General features: G+C 52.7%; 1 protein-coding gene across 2 annotated transcripts in view; it reads left to right on the top strand.

The window, feature by feature from the left end:
* The window catches only part of RPS6KA2 (ribosomal protein S6 kinase A2), a 299,866-nt gene extending 281,950 nt beyond the window's left edge, over nt 1-17,916 (top strand). For both annotated transcript variants that reach the window (XM_054982534.1, XM_054982543.1), the window contains exons 19-21: nt 10,251-10,368; nt 11,218-11,355; nt 17,594-17,916. In XM_054982534.1, coding sequence (XP_054838509.1) covers nt 10,251-10,368; nt 11,218-11,355; nt 17,594-17,719 — 382 coding nt within the window. In that variant the 3' untranslated portion in view covers nt 17,720-17,916. The remainder of the gene's footprint in view (nt 1-10,250; nt 10,369-11,217; nt 11,356-17,593) is intronic.
* The last annotated feature ends 3,368 nt before the right edge of the window (nt 17,917-21,284 follow it).

The raw sequence follows: 21,284 nt of genomic DNA, 5'->3' as shown, positions 1-21,284 counted from the left end.
ACCTTTATTTTCTCATTTTCAAATTACAAGTGGTCAACAAATCACAACATATTACACTTATTGTCCCTCATAGCACAACACAACACAATTAACTACACATCAGAGAATCTTAAACACAATTTTTTTTTTGAAATGGACAAACAGTAAAGTTTTGAACATTACAACAGGTTACATAGTGAGCGGGCACAACAGGGCATGGAAACAGAAGATGATCATAATAACTACCAGCCTAATACAACTCTCCCTCCATAAAACGACTTAATGGGGGGGAACCACTGCAACAGGGTCCAGCAGAACCTATGTCATTTCCTGTGGCTGTGCTTTCAGTTCAGACACACAAAGCTGAACTGGGCACTTCCAAGGCACTGGACAATGGTATTTCTGGAGCAGTTCTGCAGAGGTCTCCCCCCACCCCCACACCAGCCTCAGAATTTACCTGGGAACATCTGTGAGAGATCATCATTGGCCGGTGCCCATCCACCACTCTTCCCGCATCCCCCAACCATGCAAACCCAACATTAACATCAAATTTTTTTTTTTAAACATGAACTGAACATCAACTTTTAAAAAACATAAGCACAACATTTTTTTTTGGGTTTTTTTCCTTTTTTTTACATGAACAGAACATCAACTTTTAAAAAACATAATCACAACATTTTTTTGGGTTTTTTTTCCTTTTTTTTACATGAACAGAACATCAACTTTTAAAAAACATAAGCACAACATTTTTTTTTGGTTTTTTTTCCTTTTTTTTACATGAACAGAACATCAACTTTTAAAAAACATAATCACAACATTTTTTTGGGTTTTTTTTCCTTTTTTTTACATGAACAGAACATCAACTTTTAAAAAACATAATCACAACATTTTTTTTTGGTTTTTTTTCCTTTTTTTTACATGAACAGAACATCAACTTTCAAAAAACAGTACAACAATTCTTCTACAATTTTTTTTACAATGATTTCATCTGATAAAAACACCTAAGCAATCCCTATCTAACCTGTTTCTCCCTCCAGTAGCAATCCATGTTTCTGGGGCATTATTTTTCATAATAAATTTGGTCCCACAGGGTATGTCTCAGTGATGGGAGATGTTTTGAATACCCTGGGGGGGGGGGCTTTCAAATTGCTGGGTGTTTTCCCTTTGCCACTGGTTCCTAACCACCCTCCCTCTACTGGCCGGTTTTAACTGTATATACAGGGTTTTATACAGGGGAGAGCGCGATTCCAAAGGATTGGACTCATAGAGGATGCAGGCCACAAGTTGGGCTCACCTCAGTCACTCTGGAAGTCCAGTCCTGAGAAATCGAAGAGGCGAGAGTTGACCTTCAGGAAGGTCAACTGCTCGACTCTCCATGGGAGAAGGCGAGTGCGATGTGGGCCGACAATGTCGCCCGCATGTGAAAAGACGCGCTCGCTCTCCACGCTCGTCGGAGGGCATGAGAGCAGCCGCTGCGCCTCGAGGGAGAGGTCCGGCCAGACCGACTCCTTCCTGGCCCAGTAGCTGAGCGGATCGGTGGAGAGCGACTCGCAGGGCTCCGCGAGGTAGTCCCTGACCATCGCCTCCGCCGGATCCTCTCTCACGGTCCTCACGACCCCAGAGGGGACGAGGGCCCACCGGAGCATCTCCATCTCCATCGGCACTCCGGTGGTGGCCTCGGGGGGGGCCTGCGCAGAGGGGGCGTCAGAGGGACCCGCACGGCAGGGCCCCTCTTGCGTCCCCCCTGTCGACAGGCGTCCCCTCTTGGCCTGCCTGCGCCTCACCCAAGAGCAGAGCCCGTCTCTGGCTTGGGTGAGGTTCCCGTCCCGCTCGGCGAAAGTGCCCTTTATGCGCGGGTCACACATGGTCGCCAACATGTATGACTCTTCCTTAGTGAGAGGAGTTAGCCTGGCAGCTATGCCCTGCTGCAGCCTTCTCACTAATGCGCGCACCGCTGGAACAAGGTCAGCACGGGGCGCGACCCGGTCTGCAAGGGTGGCCAGATTCCTCTGGAGCGTGTGCACCAGGGGAATGACCAGACCGAGGGTCGCCGTGTCTGACGAGACCGCCACAGTGAAGTCCTTGAAGGGCTTCAGGACCTCCACTGTCTGGGTGATGGTGAGCCAATCCTCCCGGTTGAACTCACCCACCTGACTCGCACCGCGGTGCTCGGAGAGCCACGCGTGGAGTGCGGCCTGCTGCTCCACCAAGCGCTCAAGCATGGCGCAGGTGGAGTTCCAGCGAGTGCTGACGTCAGTGATCAGAGCGTGCTCTGGCACACCTGTCCTGACCTGTGTCTGGCGCAGTTCGTGCGTGGCCTTCACGCTGCGCGAGAAGTGACCCGTGAGCCTCCGACATTTCTGGACAAGTAACTGGAGTTCACGGGTCCGGGTATCCACGGGTTCCTTCGAGGAGCCCAACCCCAGCGCATCTCTCACCACTAGGTGAAGCTTGTGAGCGGCACAGTAGACGCTCTCTCGGCTCACTAGATGCGCCGCTGCCCTCATGTTCTTGCCACCGTCCGTCACCATGCATCCCACGGTGGCGGGTCCCTGGCCTATCCACTCGTCCAACTGTCTCCTTAAGGTGGCAGCGATGTTCTCCGCCGTGTGGGACACGTCGAGCACCTCGGCGTGAAGCAAGGCCTTGCAGTAGCCGGCCTGGCGGTCTCGCATCCTTCCCTGTCTAGCTGTGCTAGGCACCTCCCCCCGGCCCCCACCCAGAACCGACTCGGGTTCCCACCAGTGAGCAGTAAGCGAGAGGTACGCTTGCTGCACACTTGGGCAGGTCCAGATGTCCGATGTGAAGTGCACAGTTCTCCCGGCAACCCGGGACAGCTGTGCCTTCACATGATCCCTGGCAGCCCTGTAAAACGAGGGCACCACCGATCTGCTCAACGACGTGCGAGCAGGGACGGCGTACCAGGGAAAGCAATCTTGGAGCAGCCCTGAGAAGCCGAAGTCTTCAACTACGGAATACGGTTGCCCATCCACTGCTATCATGTTGACGATGTGGCGCGTGATGCGCCTGCTCGCCCTCCGGATCCCCTCTCTGGGCACACTAGCGCCCTGCATACCAAGCATCTCCGGGAGAGAGGCTTGGCGTCCCTTTCCTGCAGGTACCCTTGGGGGGAGAGCACCAGAGGAGCCTGCCTCCTTCTGGCTAGCTGGCGGCCGTGCGGCGCCACTCGAACCCTCCTCCCGAAGAAGCACCGCCTGGTGGTGCCTCTTCATATGGTACCTCATCCCAGACGTGGAGAGATGCCACACATCTTTGCCACGGCTGACGCGCTGCCTACAATGCAGGCACAGGGCTGCTCGGGGATCCTCCGTTGTCTGGAAGTGCTTCCAGATTTCGGAGGAAAAGGGCATCCCACGCTTCCCAGGAGAAGCGCGTTCGGGACCACCCTGCGGCACCTCCTGTGAGGTGCTCTGGCCGGACACACCGTGTCCCACTCTCGGCCGGGCAGGTGGGGATGGACGAGGCTGAAGGGGCAGAGATGTGGGCTCTTCCACCACAGTCTCTGCCTCTTCCTCCCGCGTCCTCTCCTCCTGCACAGCCGCGAGAGGCCTGCTGCTGGCCTCAGAGGAAACTGGGGTGGACCGCCCCAGGGGGGGTCTCACGGGCAGTTCCTCCAACATCCTCCGGGTTCCTGGGGTGAGCGGGAGCGCAGGGAAAGTCATGTGCTCCGCGCCCATCCCAGGAGACACCACATGCTGCCCCTCCTCCAGCAGCTGGCTCGCAACCACTGGAGGAGGAGGAGCCTCAGCAGCAGGCCCCTGCCCAGTGCCAGCCCCTGCCTCACGCACCCGGGTTGGGGGTGGCCCTCCAGCAGCTGCCTCAGGAAAGAGAGTCTTGCGAACCCTCTTCCTGTCACCAGAAGCCAGGCTGGTGAACGGCAGCAGCGCAGGGGAGGGCCTCCTCCGCTCAGATGGAGGGGCTGCCGCAGCAGTCCCCCTCCCCCTCCCCTCCTCCCCTCTAGATTTCTCCCTAGCCTTTCCCCCGGGTCCCCTCTCTGCTTTCCTCTCTGACATACTTTCCCCTCCCAAATTCAACCCTAACTAATCAGAAAAGATTTAGAAAACAAAGGTCAACTTTGTTTTCAAGACCTAACTAACCTGCTATAAATCTGTGTTTCTAGTGGCTCTGTGACTTGGAGATGAACAATCAAGTGCCTTTTTAAGCAACCCTATTTATGTCAGGGAACCTGAGCCTGCCAATCAGCTGAATTCCTCTGGAATTGAGCTGGCCCTAAACCCCAATAACAGGTGACGAAGCCTTAAACACTCACACACTAGTATGCCCGGGCCGGCCTGGCACCACCACGTGTGCCAGAGATGGGCAGTGGAACCCTAGTTATGGGGGCACTAATGGGAAGCCTATTGACAGCTATTACAAATTTTTATATATATATATATATATATATAGAATTCAAACCTAACACTCACTCACTAATGCTTTCCCTGCTGAGTCCCTATTTAGTTTTTTAAAAAAAACTAGGCTCGGTTTCCCTAATAATTATGTTGAGGGCAATTATCCACTGATCACCTACCAACTGGCCTACCTACCTAAGAGACACTATTTAGCGGGACCGATGTATCTGTGGTATGTCGGTGTGGGGTGTGGATGTGGTGTTTTGAAGATGAGCCTCCCCCCTCCCAAGCTAGCAAGAACCCACCCCCAAGGCCACCCAAATGTCAACCCGGACTCGCTCACACTAACACCAGTCCTGCAGTCCAGCGATGTTCAGGCGGTCTTGCAGCTGGTCCTCCTCTCCTCCACGATGCTGTCAAGAAAATTGGAAATGTTAGCAGAGTCAACACCACACGCCGCACACGCAACCCCAAAATTCAAGGCCCCGTTGCACAAGCCAAGTCAGCCCCCCCCCCCTTAAAGGCTAGGGCCAACCAGCAGCAAAACAAAACACATCCACCCAGCAGAGCTTCTGGCCTGTGCAGGCCAGAAGCTGGCACACTCATTTTTTAGTCCTGTGAAACAGCAGTTCATGCCCACCCCACACTCAAACTTGAAAAATGAAACATGAAAGAAAGCTGGCACTGCGATCAATGCTGGCCCCCCTAACCCCCAAACAATATCCTCTTGCCCAACCAGAAAATGCCCCCCCCCCCCGGCCCAAGCCATAAAGACAGAGCCAAAGCATATGCTCGCAGGTAGGCACAGCAGCAGACATAAGCTCAAAAACCAAATTTAACAACAACCCTACCAGTCCACCAGTGCAGATGTCCAGCAATGTTGATCCTCCACGCAGAGATCTGCAGGCCGATGTCCACCAAGTGCAGTCCAGTCCAGAAGAGGTCCACCAACGATAAACAACCTGAATGTGAAGCAAAACAGTGAGTGCCAGGCCAGCAAACGGGAAGGGTTACCAAAGCCGGAGCAGCAGGCCTGTGTGTGGGCCGAAGGCTGGCACAGTTGATCAGGACGGAGCCTGTTGGGAATCCTTGCAAGCAGGGGACCAGACACAGAAACGCAAGCCACACCATTCCAGATTGTGGAGCACAACTGTGAGTGCCAGGCCAGCAACCAAAAAGGGTTACCTTGGCCAAAGCAGCATACCTGTGTGTGGCCCACAGGCTGGCACAGTTGATCAGGACGGAGCCTGTTGGGAATCCTTGCTAGCAGGGGACCAGACACAGAACAGCAAGCCACACCATTCCAGATTGTGAAGCACAACTGTGAGAGCCAGCCAGAAGAAAGGCTTCTGGCCTGTGTAGGCCCGAAGCTGGCACACTCTGGTTTTAATCTTCAAACAGTGGATCAAGCTTAAAGAAGGCAAGCACAACAACCAATGCTGAACCCCCCCCCCCCACCATCAAACATTGTCTGCCCAACCTGTCCCCCAGGCCATACCTGTGTGTGGCCCACAGGCTGGCACAGTTGATCAGGACGGAGCCTGTTGGGAATCCTTGCTAGCAGGGGACCAGACACAGAAAGGCAAGCCACACCATTCCAGATTGTGAAGCACAACTGTGAGAGCCAGCCAGAAGAAAGGCTTCTGGCCTGTGTAGGCCCGAAGCTGGCACACTCTGGTTTTAATCTTCAAACAGTGGATCAAGCTTAAAGAAGGCAAGCACAACAACCAATGCTGAAACCCCCCCCCCACCATCAAACATTGTCTGCCCAACCTGTCCCCCAGGCCATACCTGTGTGTGGCCCACAGGCTGGCACAGTTGATCAGGACGGAGCCTGTTGGGAATCCTTGCTAGCAGGGGACCAGACACAGAACAGCAAGCCACACCATTCCAGATTGTGAAGCACAACTGTGAGAGCCAGCCAGAAGAAAGGCTTCTGGCCTGTGTAGGCCCGAAGCTGGCACACTCTGGTTTTAATCTTCAAACAGTGGATCAAGCTTAAAGAAGGCAAGCACAACAACCAATGCTGAACCCCCCCCCCCACCATCAAACATTGTCTGCCCAACCTGTCCCCCAGGCCATACCTGTGTGTGGCCCACAGGCTGGCACAGTTGATCAGGACGGAGCCTGTTGGGAATCCTTGCTAGCAGGGGACCAGACACAGAAAGGCAAGCCACACCATTCCAGATTGTGAAGCACAACTGTGAGAGCCAGCCAGAAGAAAGGCTTCTGGCCTGTGTAGGCCCGAAGCTGGCACACTCTGGTTTTAATCTTCAAACAGTGGATCAAGCTTAAAGAAGGCAAGCACAACAACCAATGCTGAAACCCCCCCCCCCACCATCAAACATTGTCTGCCCAACCTGTCCCCCAGGCCATACCTGTGTGTGGCCCACAGGCTGGCACAGTTGATCAGGACGGAGCCTGTTGGGAATCCTTGCTAGCAGGGGACCAGACACAGAACAGCAAGCCACACCATTCCAGATTGTGAAGCACAACTGTGAGAGCCAGCCAGAAGAAAGGCTTCTGGCCTGTGTAGGCCCGAAGCTGGCACACTCTGGTTTTAATCTTCAAACAGTGGATCAAGCTTAAAGAAGGCAAGCACAACAACCAATGCTGAAACCCCCCCCCCCCACCATCAAACATTGTCTGCCCAACCTGTCCCCCAGGCCATACCTGTGTGTGGCCCACAGGCTGGCACAGTTGATCAGGACGGAGCCTGTTGGGAATCCTTGCTAGCAGGGGACCAGACACAGAAAGGCAAGCCACACCATTCCAGATTGTGAAGCACAACTGTGAGAGCCAGCCAGAAGAAAGGCTTCTGGCCTGTGTAGGCCCGAAGCTGGCACACTCTGGTTTTAATCTTAAAACAGTGGATCAAGCTTAAAGAAGGCAAGCACAACAACCAATGCTGAAACCCCCCCCCCCCCACCATCAAAGATTGTCTGCCCAACCTGTCCCCCAGGCCATACCTGTGTGTGGCCCACAGGCTGGCACAGTTGATCAGGACGGAGCCTGTTGGGAATCCTTGCTAGCAGGGGACCAGACACAGAAAGGCAAGCCACACCATTCCAGATTGTGAAGCACAACTGTGAGAGCCAGCCAGAAGAAAGGCTTCTGGCCTGTGTAGGCCCGAAGCTGGCACACTCTGGTTTTAATCTTAAAACAGTGGATCAAGCTTAAAGAAGGCAAGCACAGCAACCAATGCTGAAACCCCCCCCCCCACCATCAAAGATTGTCTGCCCAACCTGTCCCCCAGGCCATACCTGTGTGTGGCCCACAGGCTGGCACAGTTGATCAGGACGGAGCCTGTTGGGAATCCTTGCAAGCAGGGGACCAGACACAGAAAGGCAAGCCACACCATTCCAGATTGTGAAGCACAACTGTGAGAGCCAGCCAGAAGAAAGGCTTCTGGCCTGTGTAGGCCCAAAGCTGGCACACTCTTGTTTTAATCTTAAAACAGTGGATCAAGCTTAAAGAAGGCAAGCACAACAACCAATGCTGAACCCCCCCCCCACCATCAAACATTGTCTGCCCAACCTGTCCCCCAGGCCATACCTGTGTGTGGCCCACAGGCTGGCACAGTTGATCAGGACGGAGCCTGTTGGGAATCCTTGCAAGCAGGGGACCAGACACAGAAAGGCAAGCCACACCATTCCAGATTGTGAAGCACAACTGTGAGAGCCAGCCAGAAGAAAGGCTTCTGGCCTGTGTAGGCCCAAAGCTGGCACACTCTTGTTTTAATCTTAAAACAGTGGATCAAGCTTAAAGAAGGCAAGCACAACAACCAATGCTGAAACCCCCACCCCACCATTAAACATTGTCTGCCCAACCTGTCCCCCAGGCCATGCCAAGAATAAACTGCAACACCTTTTTGCAGAGGCAGGCCACAGCAGCACATTGCCCAGCATCAAAAAAATTTACAAAAATTTTAAAAAGGCCTACCAGGTGTCCTCTCAGGATGTCCAGCACAGTTGATCCTCCAGGCAGATGTCCTCCAGGCTCCAGGTGCAGTCTCTCTTCTTCTCCTCTCTCGGTCACAGCTCAGCAGCAGCAGCAACAGAAGTGTTCCAGACAGTCTTGCTCCAAATTTAAATCCCCTGCTGCAGCCTCAGCCAAAGATTTAAATCTATTGGCTGGCATGAGAATGCAGCAGTGGGATTGGTGACTCCTAAAGTCCCCAGTCCCCTGCCTTTCCCCACCCACACTCCAAGAGCCACCCTCCTCCTGCTCCCCCTCCCCTACCTGTTAGTTTTGGCGGGAATCTCTGCTGCTTTGCAAATGCAAAGTGCAATGCAATGCTTGCACCTTGCATTTGCAAGGCAAAGCAGGATTCCCTATCCTCCTTTGCAAGAGGGGTGGGGGGTGACAGAAGGAGTGAGTGATTCACTCCTTCTCCCCCCCTCCCCTCTTCTAAGAGCCTGCAGGAAGCCTTTGCTTCCAGCAGGATTTTGCTAGCCGCTTGCTAAGGCAAACGGCTAGCAAAATCAAAATGGCGATTCTCGAATGCCGAAAGAATGCCGAAAGAATCCCGAAACGTTTCGGGTTTTTCTTTCGGCAATCCCGAAACGTTTCGGCATTCCCCGAAACGTTTCGGGATTCTTGAAGAATGCCGAAACACTTTTGTTTCGGCATTCTTTCGGCATTCAGAATGCCGAAACGCACATCCCTAGTTCCGGCACCTCTTCAAAGCAATCACATTTCCTGCCTGGCGGCCAGCCGAAGCCACAGAGTTAAAATTTAAAGAGCCCCTTTCTCTGCAGCTTGTACACCATGGGGAAAGGGGGCCATTTGCAACCCGGCTTCACCTGCCCTGTGGGAAGTCCCCATGGACCAGCTGAAGCCGGGGGTTTAAAATTTAAAGAGCCCCTTTCCCCGTGGCTTGCATGCCATGGGAAAGGGCCCTTTTGCAACTCCCTTGCTTCAGCTGGCCCATGGGAAGTCCCTGCTGGCCAGCTGAAGCCACGGGTTTAGGCAGCCCTCCCAACAGGATCAGCTGAGCCAGCATGCCTGGCCCTGCAGCCAGCCTGGCTGGGAGCCGCAGCTTGGCTGGGGATTGTACGCATCCTCCTTGCAGCTTCCCTGGGAAGCAAGGGCTGGGAAGCCAGCCAGGCATGGCAGGGGCTGCGCTCGACAGCTCCGCAACCTTCATGGCCAGGCACCGTGGGAGTGTTCCCGGGGGGGGGGCAGCCACGCTGTGCACAATGATATCACTTCCCAGAATGACATTATCATGCAGTCCCGGGAGCATGTGCACTTGTAATGACAGGGGCACCACCTCCTGCCAGGAGTTGCCCCAAGTGAGAGTTCCCTAACCTCTTCCCCCAGAAAAAAGCCCTGCCTGAAACTGTTGTTCATCAAGTGTCTTCTGTGCAGGCACACACTCCATCCCTCCTGCCCCGCTGTGAGGAGAGAATAATAAAAAATAGAATCCAATAATAATAACAACATAGGAAAGTTTACTAGATCACACACTCTCCTCTGGTGACACAGGAGAACTGAGGGACGTCGGGGACATTCCAGCAGAAGACATCGCAATCAGGCAGGAAGTCACTGCACATGTGCATTACTGCCAGAGTGCCCTAAGCAGGCCTGCACGTGCACAGTCCCAATGTTTGTTTGCACAGAAGACACTTAACGAACAACAGTTACAGGTAAGTACAACACTGTTTTTTCCTTAGATAATATTTCAGAATGACTAGCGCAGTTTAAAAGATTATGATGCATCCTTTAAAATGAAGGGTATAATCTCAAAGTTTCTACTGTTATTTTCATCAGACATACCATTATTTTTTTCTCCCATGCTTATTTTCTTATGTTAGAGTAAATTCTTATACAAACAAACATTATATCTGGTAATTTTGCATAGTACAAATTAACACACCACTCATTTTTTAACAGATTCACTCCCTTTGCAAATGGTCCAGATGATACCCCAGAGGAAATTCTGGCAAGAATTGGCAGTGGAAAATATGCACTAACAGGAGGAAACTGGGATTCAGTATCAGATGCTGCCAAGGTAAACAGATATATCATCTTCCAATGCTATTCTTTCAGATTTTTCCATTTATGAACATCTCTGTCTTTGACAACTGACATTTTTATGTGGGAGAAGCATGATTAAATTGCCTGTCAATTGCTCTGTGCGTGTGTGCACACGCGCATGCATGTGCTAATAGCAGCTTGGTGGGATTTCTACCAGGAAACAGCGTGAGGCAGGGACAGGGAAGGGGTCAAATACTTCCTGCTGCTGCAGTCCAGATCCAAATCTCCTCTCTCATGGCTTCTTTTTAATGTCAAAATAAATGTAAGTGTCTGGGGTTTTTTTGCCCCCAAGTATTCTAGCTGGGTTATAGTTGTGAACAATTAATTTTCCCTGGGTTGTGCCTCAGGATGTTTCTTTTCATCTATTCCCTCTTCCTCCTCATTCCTATAGGAGTAATATAGGAAACCTTGGAGCAGTAAGGAAGGGGAGGGGGACTCTCTGACCATTTCCATCTTGGGATTAAATATGCGCACAGCTTCCATCCTACTTCTTCCCTTTTAGCTTTATCTTGGCCCTCTCACTGTCTGAGGGGTCTCTCTATCTCCTGGGCAGTGGGGAGACATCACTTCATGGGTTCTGACCTATCCCAGCTCTGCCTCCCTCTCTGAGATGAGCCTGGTTTTGAGAGTTGTTTTGCATTTTTCCTGAGGGGAGCAGGTTCCTATCAAGGGTCCATTTTGAACTTTATCACAGTGGTGACATTAAAGGGACACAATGCTGGTTTTCAGATGATGGTGCCTTAATAGCATTTTCTGCTTCATCTTAACCTCAGAAAAACAAAATCACATTTCTCCCTTGGTTTCTGCAATTCCATTTTAACAGGATATTGTGTCAAAGATGCTTCATGTAGACCCCCATCAGCGCTTAACAGCAGCCCAAGTTGTAAGGCACCCATGGATAGTAAACAAGGAATATCTGTCACAAAATCAGCTAAGCAGACAGGATGTTCACCTCGTAAAGGTAAGTACAAATCCAGCTGTTTTGTATGTTTGCATTTTGAATTGGTGAATAATCACCTTCAGTGACTCCAACAAAATTCATTAGTATAGTTGCTATTTCTTTCATCTATTAAAATTAATACAACTTCCTGTTCTGGTATAATGAATTGACAGGAATAGGAGAAGTGTGTTTGTGTGTGTATGTGTTTGTAACACTACATTTTGTTGGATGGGATCAGCTAAAGCAGCCTTGGGACTTAAAAAATCTAAGGCAAAGGAGATGCTGATTGTATGAGCTTGTACACATTTATCATCCAACAACTATGTACTTGTCAGGGCTTGCCGCCGCTGCCGCTGGGCGTGGCATTGGGCGGTCTGCTCCTGACGTCATAGGGGGGCCAGGGATGCTGCAGGACCCTGCTCTGTGAAAGGAGGGGCGGTATACCTCACCCAGACTCCCTCTCAGTCCACTCGCTGGCCTGCTCAACCTGGCCTGCTTGCCCCCTGTGTCCTTCTTCATCCCCTCCTTCCAGAACTCTCCTCCAAACCTCCACTCTTGCATTGCACCGCTCTCACTTCACATTATCACTCCTTACTCACATCCACCACCACAGGGCTCTTCCCAGCCAGCTTTTATAGGGCTTCCTTCTACTGCCCCACCCCTCTTCCAGCCCAGTCTTGGGCTGCACCAAGCAGTTGCAGCTGGGGTAGCTGATCTGGCCCCACTGACCAGCACCAGCTGTGCCTTGTTCCCTGGCTGCCCAGCCTCCCTGCCTTGGCTGATTGCTGAAGGCCTGTCCAGCTGCAGTCCCCTGGCTAGCAGCTCGGCCTCCCTGGCTGAGCTGATGGCTGAAGGTGGGTCCAGCTGCGGCTCCTTGGCTGGTTGCCCAGGGCTTCCTGCAGAGTGCCTCCAATAGCCCCACCTGCAGTGGCTTGGCTTCTGGCAACTCCTGGGCCAGGCTACTATTTTCTAGCTGGGGCGTGGCTTTGGGCTGTTGGGGCTGCTGCTGCTTCTCCTCCTTAGGTAAGGTCTTTGGGTGGGTGACTGCTGGGCCCCCAATCCCTCTGCCCTTGCCCCCTTCTGCCTTGCTTAGTCCCCTTTCCTTCCCCAGGGGAGTGGGACTCGCTGGCTTCTCTCTGTCTCCCCCTGACTCCTGAGGCCCTGGGCCTTTGCCTCTTGCCCCTGGCGCCGGCAGGTTCTGGCTCCATTTGCCCGTGGGAGGGGATGACCTGCTGTCCCCAGGCTGCCCCCTCTGCTTGCCAGTCAGACCGGTTGACCTACTGCCTGCTGGCTGACCGGTTGACCTGCTGGCTGCTGGCTGCCCCCTCTGTTTGCCCGTCAGCCCGGTTGACCTGCTGTTCCCTCTTGTCAAGTCTGGGGGCTGGGGCTCAGACCCCGGACACACCTCCCCGCTTGGCTTTGAGTTGTGGGGGTCCGGTTCAGCCTCGAACATGCGGGACATGAAGTCCGCGTCCACATGCCGCGCCCCCTGGCGGTATTTGACGGTGAATTGGAAGGGTAGGAGGGAGAGGTACCACCGCAGCACCCTGGGGTTGTGCGCCTTCATGCGATGGAGCCACTGCAGGGGTGCATGGTCTGTCAGCAGTACAAAGGGGTTGTTGGCCAGGTAGTACTGCAGGGCCCCAACCGCCCACTTGACCGCTAGGGCCTCCCGCTCCACCGTGGCGTAGCGCTTCTCGGCGGGCTGGAGCTTCCGGCTTAGGAATAGAATTGGGACATCCACGCCATCCCGCTCCTGGGTCAGCACGGCCCCGAGGCCGGTGTCCGAGGCATCCGTGGCCAGTGTGAAGGGCCGGTCAAAGTCTGGGTTCCATAGGGCAGTGGCATTGGAGAGGGCTGACCGCAGGTCCTTAAAAGCTGCCTCTAGTTCTGGGGTCCACCGGACTTGGTTGGGCAGCCCCTTCCTCAAGCTGTCTGTCAGGGGCGCCGCTCGGGAGGCAAAGTGGGGGATGAACCGCCCGTAATACCCCAGCAGTCCTAGGAATCGCCGAACCTGCTTCTTGGTCTTGGGCTGTGGGGCGTCGGCTATTGAGGCCACCTTGTCCGGTGGTGGCCTGACTCGTCCTCCCCCGACCACAAAGCCCAGGTATTGGAGTTCCCGGAACCCTAGGTGGCTTTTCTTTGGGTTGGCCCGCAGTCCGGCCTGTTGAAGGGCTCTCAAGACTGACTCCAGGTGCTGGAGATGGGTGGGCCAGTCCGGGCTAAAGACAATGATGTCGTCAATGTAGGCCATAGCGTATGCCCGGCACTTGCCCAGCACCTGGTCCACTAGTCGCTGGAACGTGGCTGCTGCACCATGGAGCCCGAAAGGCATTTTCTTAAATTGAAAAAGACCTTGGGGAGTGGCGAAGGCTGTTTTCTCCCGATCTTCAGGTCGCACGGGCACCTGCCAGTACCCCTTGGTTAAATCGAGAGCTGACAGGTAGCGAGCGGACCCCAGGTGATCCACCAGCACATCTGCTCGGGGCATGGGATAGGCGTCGAACTTGGCCACCTTATTCAGCTCTCGGTAATCGACGCAGAAGCGGGTGGTCCCGTCCGGCTTGGGCACCAAGACTATTGGACTCCTCCAGGCACTCTGTGAGGGCTCAATCACCCCCAGCTGGAGCATCTCATCCGTCTCCTTTTCCACCACCTCCCACCGCTTTCTAGGGATGGGTCGCCACGTAGCCCGAGCCGCCTGCCCTGGCTCGGTTGGGATGGCATGCTGTATCAGGCTGGTGCTACCTGGTCTGCGGGAGAAGACGCCTGGTACCCGGGCCCATAGAGCCTGTAGCGGGGCCCGCTGAGTTGGGTCGAGCTGGGGGTCCACCTTGGGCTCCTCGAATTCTGGGCCTTCTGTGGTCCACGGCAGCTCACTGGACGGGAGTTCCAGGGGGTCCTCCGCCAGCTGGCACTCCTCGCTGTCCCGCTCGTACCACCTCTTCAGCAGGTTCACGTGGAGTGTCTTCCTCTGGCGTCGACGAGGCCCACACTGGACCTCATAGGTGGTAGGTCCTAGTACCTTTGTCACCACATAGGGGCCTCGCCAGGGGTCCCCCTCCTCCCTGGGAAAAACTGTGCGGTGGACGAGGACCTTCTCCCCCAGCTGGAAGGTTCTCTGTCGCGTACCCCGGTCGTACGCGGCCTTCTGGTGTGTCTGGGCGTGGGCCAGCCGTCGGCCTGCTTCTGCTTGGAACTGCTGCACCCGCTCGCGGAGTTGGCTCACATACTCCTGGACTGGGGGGGCTGGGGGGCTGGCTTGGGGGCCCCATTGCTCCACCAGGCGGGAGAGCATTCCTCGTGGCTTTCGCCCATACAGCAGTTCAAATGGGCTAAAGCCAGTGGAGGCCTGGGGGGTCTCTCGGAGGGCAAACATCAGGGGGTCGATATACAGGTCCCACTGGTGAGGTTTGTCATGCGTCATCTTTTTCAGGACCTCCTTAACAGTCTGATTCAGGCGCTCTGCCAATCCATCTGTTTGGGGGTGGTAGGCAGAGGTGAACACCTGCCGGATCCCCAAGTTCTGACAGAGCTGACGCATGGCCTTTGCTCGGAAGGGCCCTCCCCGGTCTGTCAAGATTTCGCTGGGCAGCCCCACCATTGCGAACAGCTTGGACAACGCCCGGACCACCCCCGGGGTCTGCATAGTTTTCAAAGGAATGACCTCCGGGAAACGTGTGGCGTAGTCCACGATCACCAGGGCAAAACGGTAGCCCCGGGGTGTGCGTGGCAGTGGGCCGATAAAGTCCATCGCTATCCGCTGGAAGGGCACCCCCATCACTGGCAGCGGGGAAAGAGGGGCCTTTGGCGGGCGTCTCGCTGCCACCCTCTGGCAGGTGGGGCATGAGCGGCAGTATGCCTTCACGTCCGCATTCACCGAGGGCCAGAAGAAACGCTCGAGGATCTTCCTCAGGGTCTTGTGGTGCCCCAGGTGCCCGGCCCAAGTGTGCTCATGGGCGGTGCGGAGGACCTCCGGCCGATAGCCTGCTGGCACAAGTAGTTGGCGGACCTCTCTCTGGCCATTCGGGGCACGAGCTATGCGAACCCAAACCCCTCCTTGCTTCTCAATGCGAGGGAGCCGTTGGGACCTCCGTTCATCCCGCACCTGCTCCTCCTCACGAGCGGCTGTCTCTCGCAAGCGCTGCAAGGACTCATCTGCCCCTTGGGCATCACAGAATGGGCGATCTGCTGGGGGTCCAGCTGGGTCTTCAGTCCGTGGTTCTGCCCCTGGTCTGGTGGAGGGACCCTCTCCCGGGTCGTCGGCCTCCTCCACTTGCAGAGCGGTGGCAACTTGTGGGTCTGTCAATTCCCGTGCCGCCTCCCGCCGAGGCCTGGCGATCCCTGGGGCGTCTCTTCCCGATTTCTTCACTGCCTGCTGGAGGAGCCTGAAGAACCCCGGGGCATCTTTCCCCAGCAGCATTGGCACGGGTAGGTGAGCTACCTGGGCAACTTCCATTTGGTGGCAGACCCCTAGGTACTCTACCGTGATTAGGGCCGTAGGGTACGGCTGGGTGCGGCCCATCACATCCGTCACCGGGATCCAGCGGTGCACTGGGGTGGCAGCTGGGAGGAGTTGGGGCCGAATTGCTGAGACTGCACTCCCGGAGTCCAACAGGGCTTGTAGGATCAGCTGGCCTATCCTCACGGTGGCGCATAGACTCAGCACCTGCTTGCCAGGTGGTGGGTTACTTTCCCAAGCCAACGCACATACCACTGGCGAGGAGGCTGTGGGTGTGCAGGCTTGCATCCGCTGCTCCACAGCCTGCATTAGCTCTGCCTGAGCTGTTTGGAAGGCCGCCTCCAACTTCCTCCACATCCTGTCCAAGCATTCCTCCAGCCACAGTCTGAGGTCTGCTGGGGCTACGGCATTGGGATACATCCCTTTGACTGGCGCCTGCGTCGGAACGGCTTTCCCCGTACGGGCCACCAACTTGTCAGGGCTTGCCGCCGCTGCCGCTGGGCGTGGCATTGGGCGGTCTGCTCCTGACGTCATAGGGGGGCCAGGGATGCTGCAGGACCCTGCTCTGTGAAAGGAGGGGCGGTATACCTCACCCAGACTCCCTCTCAGTCCACTCGCTGGCCTGCTCAACCTGGCCTGCTTGCCCCCTGTGTCCTTCTTCATCCCCTCCTTCCAGAACTCTCCTCCAAACCTCCACTCTTGCATTGCACCGCTCTCACTTCACATTATCACTCCTTACTCACATCCACCACCACAGGGCTCTTCCCAGCCAGCTTTTATAGGGCTTCCTTCTACTGCCCCACCCCTCTTCCAGCCCAGTCTTGGGCTGCACCAAGCAGTTGCAGCTGGGGTAGCTGATCTGGCCCCACTGACCAGCACCAGCTGTGCCTTGTTCCCTGGCTGCCCAGCCTCCCTGCCTTGGCTGATTGCTGAAGGCCTGTCCAGCTGCAGTCCCCTGGCTAGCAGCTCGGCCTCCCTGGCTGAGCTGATGGCTGAAGGTGGGTCCAGCTGCGGCTCCTTGGCTGGTTGCCCAGGGCTTCCTGCAGAGTGCCTCCAATAGCCCCACCTGCAGTGGCTAGCTGGGGCGTGGCTTTGGGCTGTTGGGGCTGCTGCTGCTTCTCCTCCTTAGGTAAGGTCTTTGGGTGGGTGACTGCTGGGCCCCCAATCCCTCTGCCCTTGCCCCCTTCTGCCTTGCTTAGTCCCCTTTCCTTCCCCAGGGGAGTGGGACTCGCTGGCTTCTCTCTGTCTCCCCCTGACTCCTGAGGCCCTGGGCCTTTGCCTCTTGCCCCTGGCGCCGGCAGGTTCTGGCTCCATTTGCCCGTGGGAGGGGATGACCTGCTGTCCCCAGGCTGCCCCCTCTGCTTGCCAGTCAGACCGGTTGACCTACTGCCTGCTGGCTGACCGGTTGACCTGCTGGCTGCTGGCTGCCCCCTCTGTTTGCCCGTCAGCCCGGTTGACCTGCTGTTCCCTCTTGTCAAGTCTGGGGGCTGGGGCTCAGACCCCGGACAGTACTCACTCACAAATCAACATATATTCACTTTCCTTACATGTTAAATTTCCTCTTCCCATATGCAGACATATACATAGTGAATTACTCAGGTGTTCCACAGCCAAACCCAACTTCAAAGTTTGGCGAATATTAGTGGTGAGCTAGGACAGTATTCTGAAGCAATAGATATTTAAAAGGTTTACTTGTCTTGTTGTAGAGGCCCCCTTTTTAATCACCTATTGAGAACTAGGGGATGAGGATGCATGAAGGACTTCTTTTTCAGTGTCACATGTATTTTTACTCAACAGGGTGCAATGGCAGCAACCTACTTTGCTTTAAACCGAATTCCTCAGGCACCAAGGCTGGAACCTGTACTGTCCTCCAATCTAGCCCAGCGGAGGGGAATGAAGAGACTGACCTCAACGAGGTTGTAGCGGTCCCAAAGAATGCCTGGTTTAAAAAAAGCTCATCATATTGTTTTGAGAGGCTGATCCATATTGCTAATTTTGCAGGACAATTGACATGTAAACTGCTAGAATTAGCAGAACTCTACCATAATGCAAAGTAATTCTTTGCTTTAAGATTTTTTAACATTGCCACCAAGATCCCAAATTAGCTGCTACTCAAAAATGTGCCAATTTTTCACTTGCTGTATTTCTCCTTATTTTAGTATAAACTGTTAAGGTATTGTTCCTCCATGCCCTTTCTCTTTTTCTCCAAAGTGCTATTTTTGGAATCATTTAGGTGCTCTGCATGACCACATTTTTAAGCATTTTTCAAGAGGAAAAAAGTAGTTTTGATTTTAGAGGTCAATTTATACCAGTTATGTGTCATGGTATCTTGGCACAGCTAGTCCTTTGGTGTAACTAGCCATCCTCAGATGCAGGGAAGTTCATCTCTGAAGAGTTGAATGCAATGAAACGTACAACTTTACAAAATCAATGACCTACTGAAAGTGGATGCAAGTGCAGTGAAAAAAATCTGTTGTATTAGCACTGTATCTGAGGTGAAGAGCCCCACCTCTGCACATATCTGGGCCAATGGAGGTTAAGTGGGTGGCACAGCCTCTCATGGCAGCTGGAGCAATTTCAAAGTACTTTCAGCAGAGAGTCCCGTTTTTGCCACTGTGAAGAGAAAATGACAACAAAGGGAATGACCCATGGATCATGCCTTTCCCGGGATGCAATCTCTCTGAAACTTGGGGAGGCTTTGGAGAACAGTGAGGTCCATGTCCCCTGCAAATTTGGTGGGTATTGGATATTGGGATGGTCAGTTTGTAACCCCTCAAAGTAGCTGCCTTCCAACAGGCAGTTCGGTTTTTGCCACTGTGAAGAGAAAATGACAGCAAAGGGGGGAGGACACACATGGATCATCTCTTTCCTGGGGTGCAATCTCTCTGAAACTTGGGGGGTCTTCGGAGGACAGTGAGGACTATGTCCTCTGCAAATTTGGTGGGTATTAGACATTGGGAAAGTCAGTTTGTGGGGTGTTTAAAGGGTCCTGCCCCTTGCACATGGTAGGAAAGGGCCCTTTAAACTATCAGCTGGCAGGCGGCAGGGGGATCTTTAAGGGGCCACAAACAACGAACATGTTTGTGAACAGGGGTCATGTTCATTACTGTTCATTGTTTGTTGTTCGTGGATGGCAACAAACAACAAACAGCTTGTTCGGGTTTTTTCCCCGTTCGTGCCCATGTTTACTCACGCCCATTAGGAACATTCCCCATTTCATGGGTTTTAACAAGCGCAGAGCTGCTCCATCCACATAAAATCCTTTAAAATGCAGGAAGCAGGGTAGCCAAGGAGGAGTGGACCAGACCTCTACCTTGTAGTCAGAGGGGAGGGGAGGGGCTAGAGTGAGACAGTACCCCCTCTTCTCCCAACAACTGCAGTTTTGTCTATGACCTGCTGTTAAAGGGTGCTGGAGGAGACAGCAGCCCCAGGCTCCAGCCTTTCAGAGCAAAAGTCCGAGACTCTTGTTCTGCTTCTCAAAAAGCCCTTTGTACCTGTTCTCATCCATACAGAAATGAACACAAGAGGGAGAGATCAGGTTTGCATGTGCTGGGCCCCCTCCCAACTTCCACATGTTGACGAGCTCTGTTAGTACAGAGCCTACACACACATGTACATCTGCATAGGCTCTTGTTCCTGCAATCTGTGTTCTGAACAAATAGAGGGTATGGATCACATATGCCAAAAATTGCATGCATTCAATCTGTATGCAAATGGGAACCCCAAATGCATGGAGGTTAGAGGTGCAGCCGTAGGGCAAAACCTAGTACTTCATATTCTGGTTTATACAGATGAATGCATCAACAGGGCTAAAGATGGTATACAATGTTACAAAGTCTCCAACTGTTATCATATGTAAGACAAAATCATCTAGTCCCCAAATGGCAGCTGTGAAAGAAACTGTCACTGGAGAAAATTGAGAAAGCAAAATCTACACTATCTCCCTGTGTCAAAGAAAACAGGAATATGATCTTTTTCATTGTCCATCCTGGCTTCTGTTGAGCATAAATGGCTGATAAAATAGGTCAGCTGTTTCCCACTGACATTGATGGCAAAGTTTTCATTGGTCAGTCAACCCATCACAGACAAGTCCTTGAAATCTGTGAGCTTTCAGAGCATTCTATTCTGTGTTGTATGTTGGTGATTATTTTTAGCACTTTTTATGTTATATTTCAAAATGGATTTCGTCATCTTCTAAAGCTTTACAGGAGAAATCACCATGCAACATTAATTTCCTTTTATGGCAAAAAGTTATGAAGACAGAAATTCATCTTGCTGAGAAATTAGGCCATTCCATTGATAACTGAAGCAAGAGAAAAGGAGTTGCATTAGCTACTGTTCCAGAGGAGTTAGCTGTGTTAGTCTGTAGTAGCAAAATAGGAAAGAGTCCAGTAGCACCTTTAAGACTAACCAACTTTACTATAGCATAAGCTTTCGAGAATCACAGTTCTCTTCTTCAGGTTGCATCTGACGAAGAGAACTGTGATTCTTGAAAGCTTATGCTACAGTAAAGTTGGTTAGTCTTAAAGGTGCTACTGGACTCTTTTCTATTAGCTACTGTTGTATGCTTCTGTTTCTTCTTTAGCCTAAATGTTACATAAGTTATTTCATTTTATTTTGTCTTTTAAAAATTATATTTAATGTTCTGTTTTTATGTGCTGTGCACACAAGTCTGCCACGGAGCAGGTGATCTCTTGACGTTCGATTTTTAGAATAAAACAATGCTGTGAAACTCATAAGATGAATGAACTGGCTCAAGCTTAACAAGCATATTATATCCATTACAGCTCTTGAGCACCTGGTCCTACTTTTCTGTTGGTCTTTCATATAGTCAGAGAAAACGAGATAGGGGAGGTGGCAGTGGCTTCTCATCTTTAACTTTGCATACCCATTTATATAAAGCAGCCCTAATAAAAGATCTCTGGCTACACACAACAAAAGTTAGGGCATTTTTACAAAATTGCTTCCTGTTGCCAAAATTCCTTATCTACCAGAGGTAAATTAGCCCTGTCCTCAAAGGATGAATTGTAAAAGACAAGATTTAATGTTTCACTGGTGCAATTTATTTGCTGATTCAGCGCTATAGTAGCAATGGAGATGAATATTAATGTGATTGGATGTAGCACACACATTTGGAATACATGTGCCTTAATGCTATGAAGGAGTCCCCTTCTTTCACAGCATTATGGTGCAGGTGTCAATTTCTCCAATGGAATGTGCCTGAGGCTCAGTTTTATATCACTTGTGGTTCTACTCCATTATCTGATAGGCTATTTCAGGGATGGGTTCAAAAAATTGAAAGGAGAGGTCTACTGGTAGAACAGATACCTCATCTAGTTTTTTGCAATTCTGTGCCACCCCAAAGCTGCTCCGGAAAGTTAGGTAGGGTTGCCAATCTTCGGGGGGGGGGGGCGGAAATCTACTGGAATTACAATTGATCTCCAGACTACAGAAGTCAGTTCCCCTGGAGAAAATGGTTTCTTCAGAG

Source organism: Eublepharis macularius, chromosome 1 (assembly GCF_028583425.1).
Source record: "Eublepharis macularius isolate TG4126 chromosome 1, MPM_Emac_v1.0, whole genome shotgun sequence".
Taxonomy (NCBI): Eukaryota; Metazoa; Chordata; class Lepidosauria; order Squamata; family Eublepharidae; genus Eublepharis; species Eublepharis macularius.
This window is presented reverse-complemented; position numbering and strand designations above follow the sequence as displayed.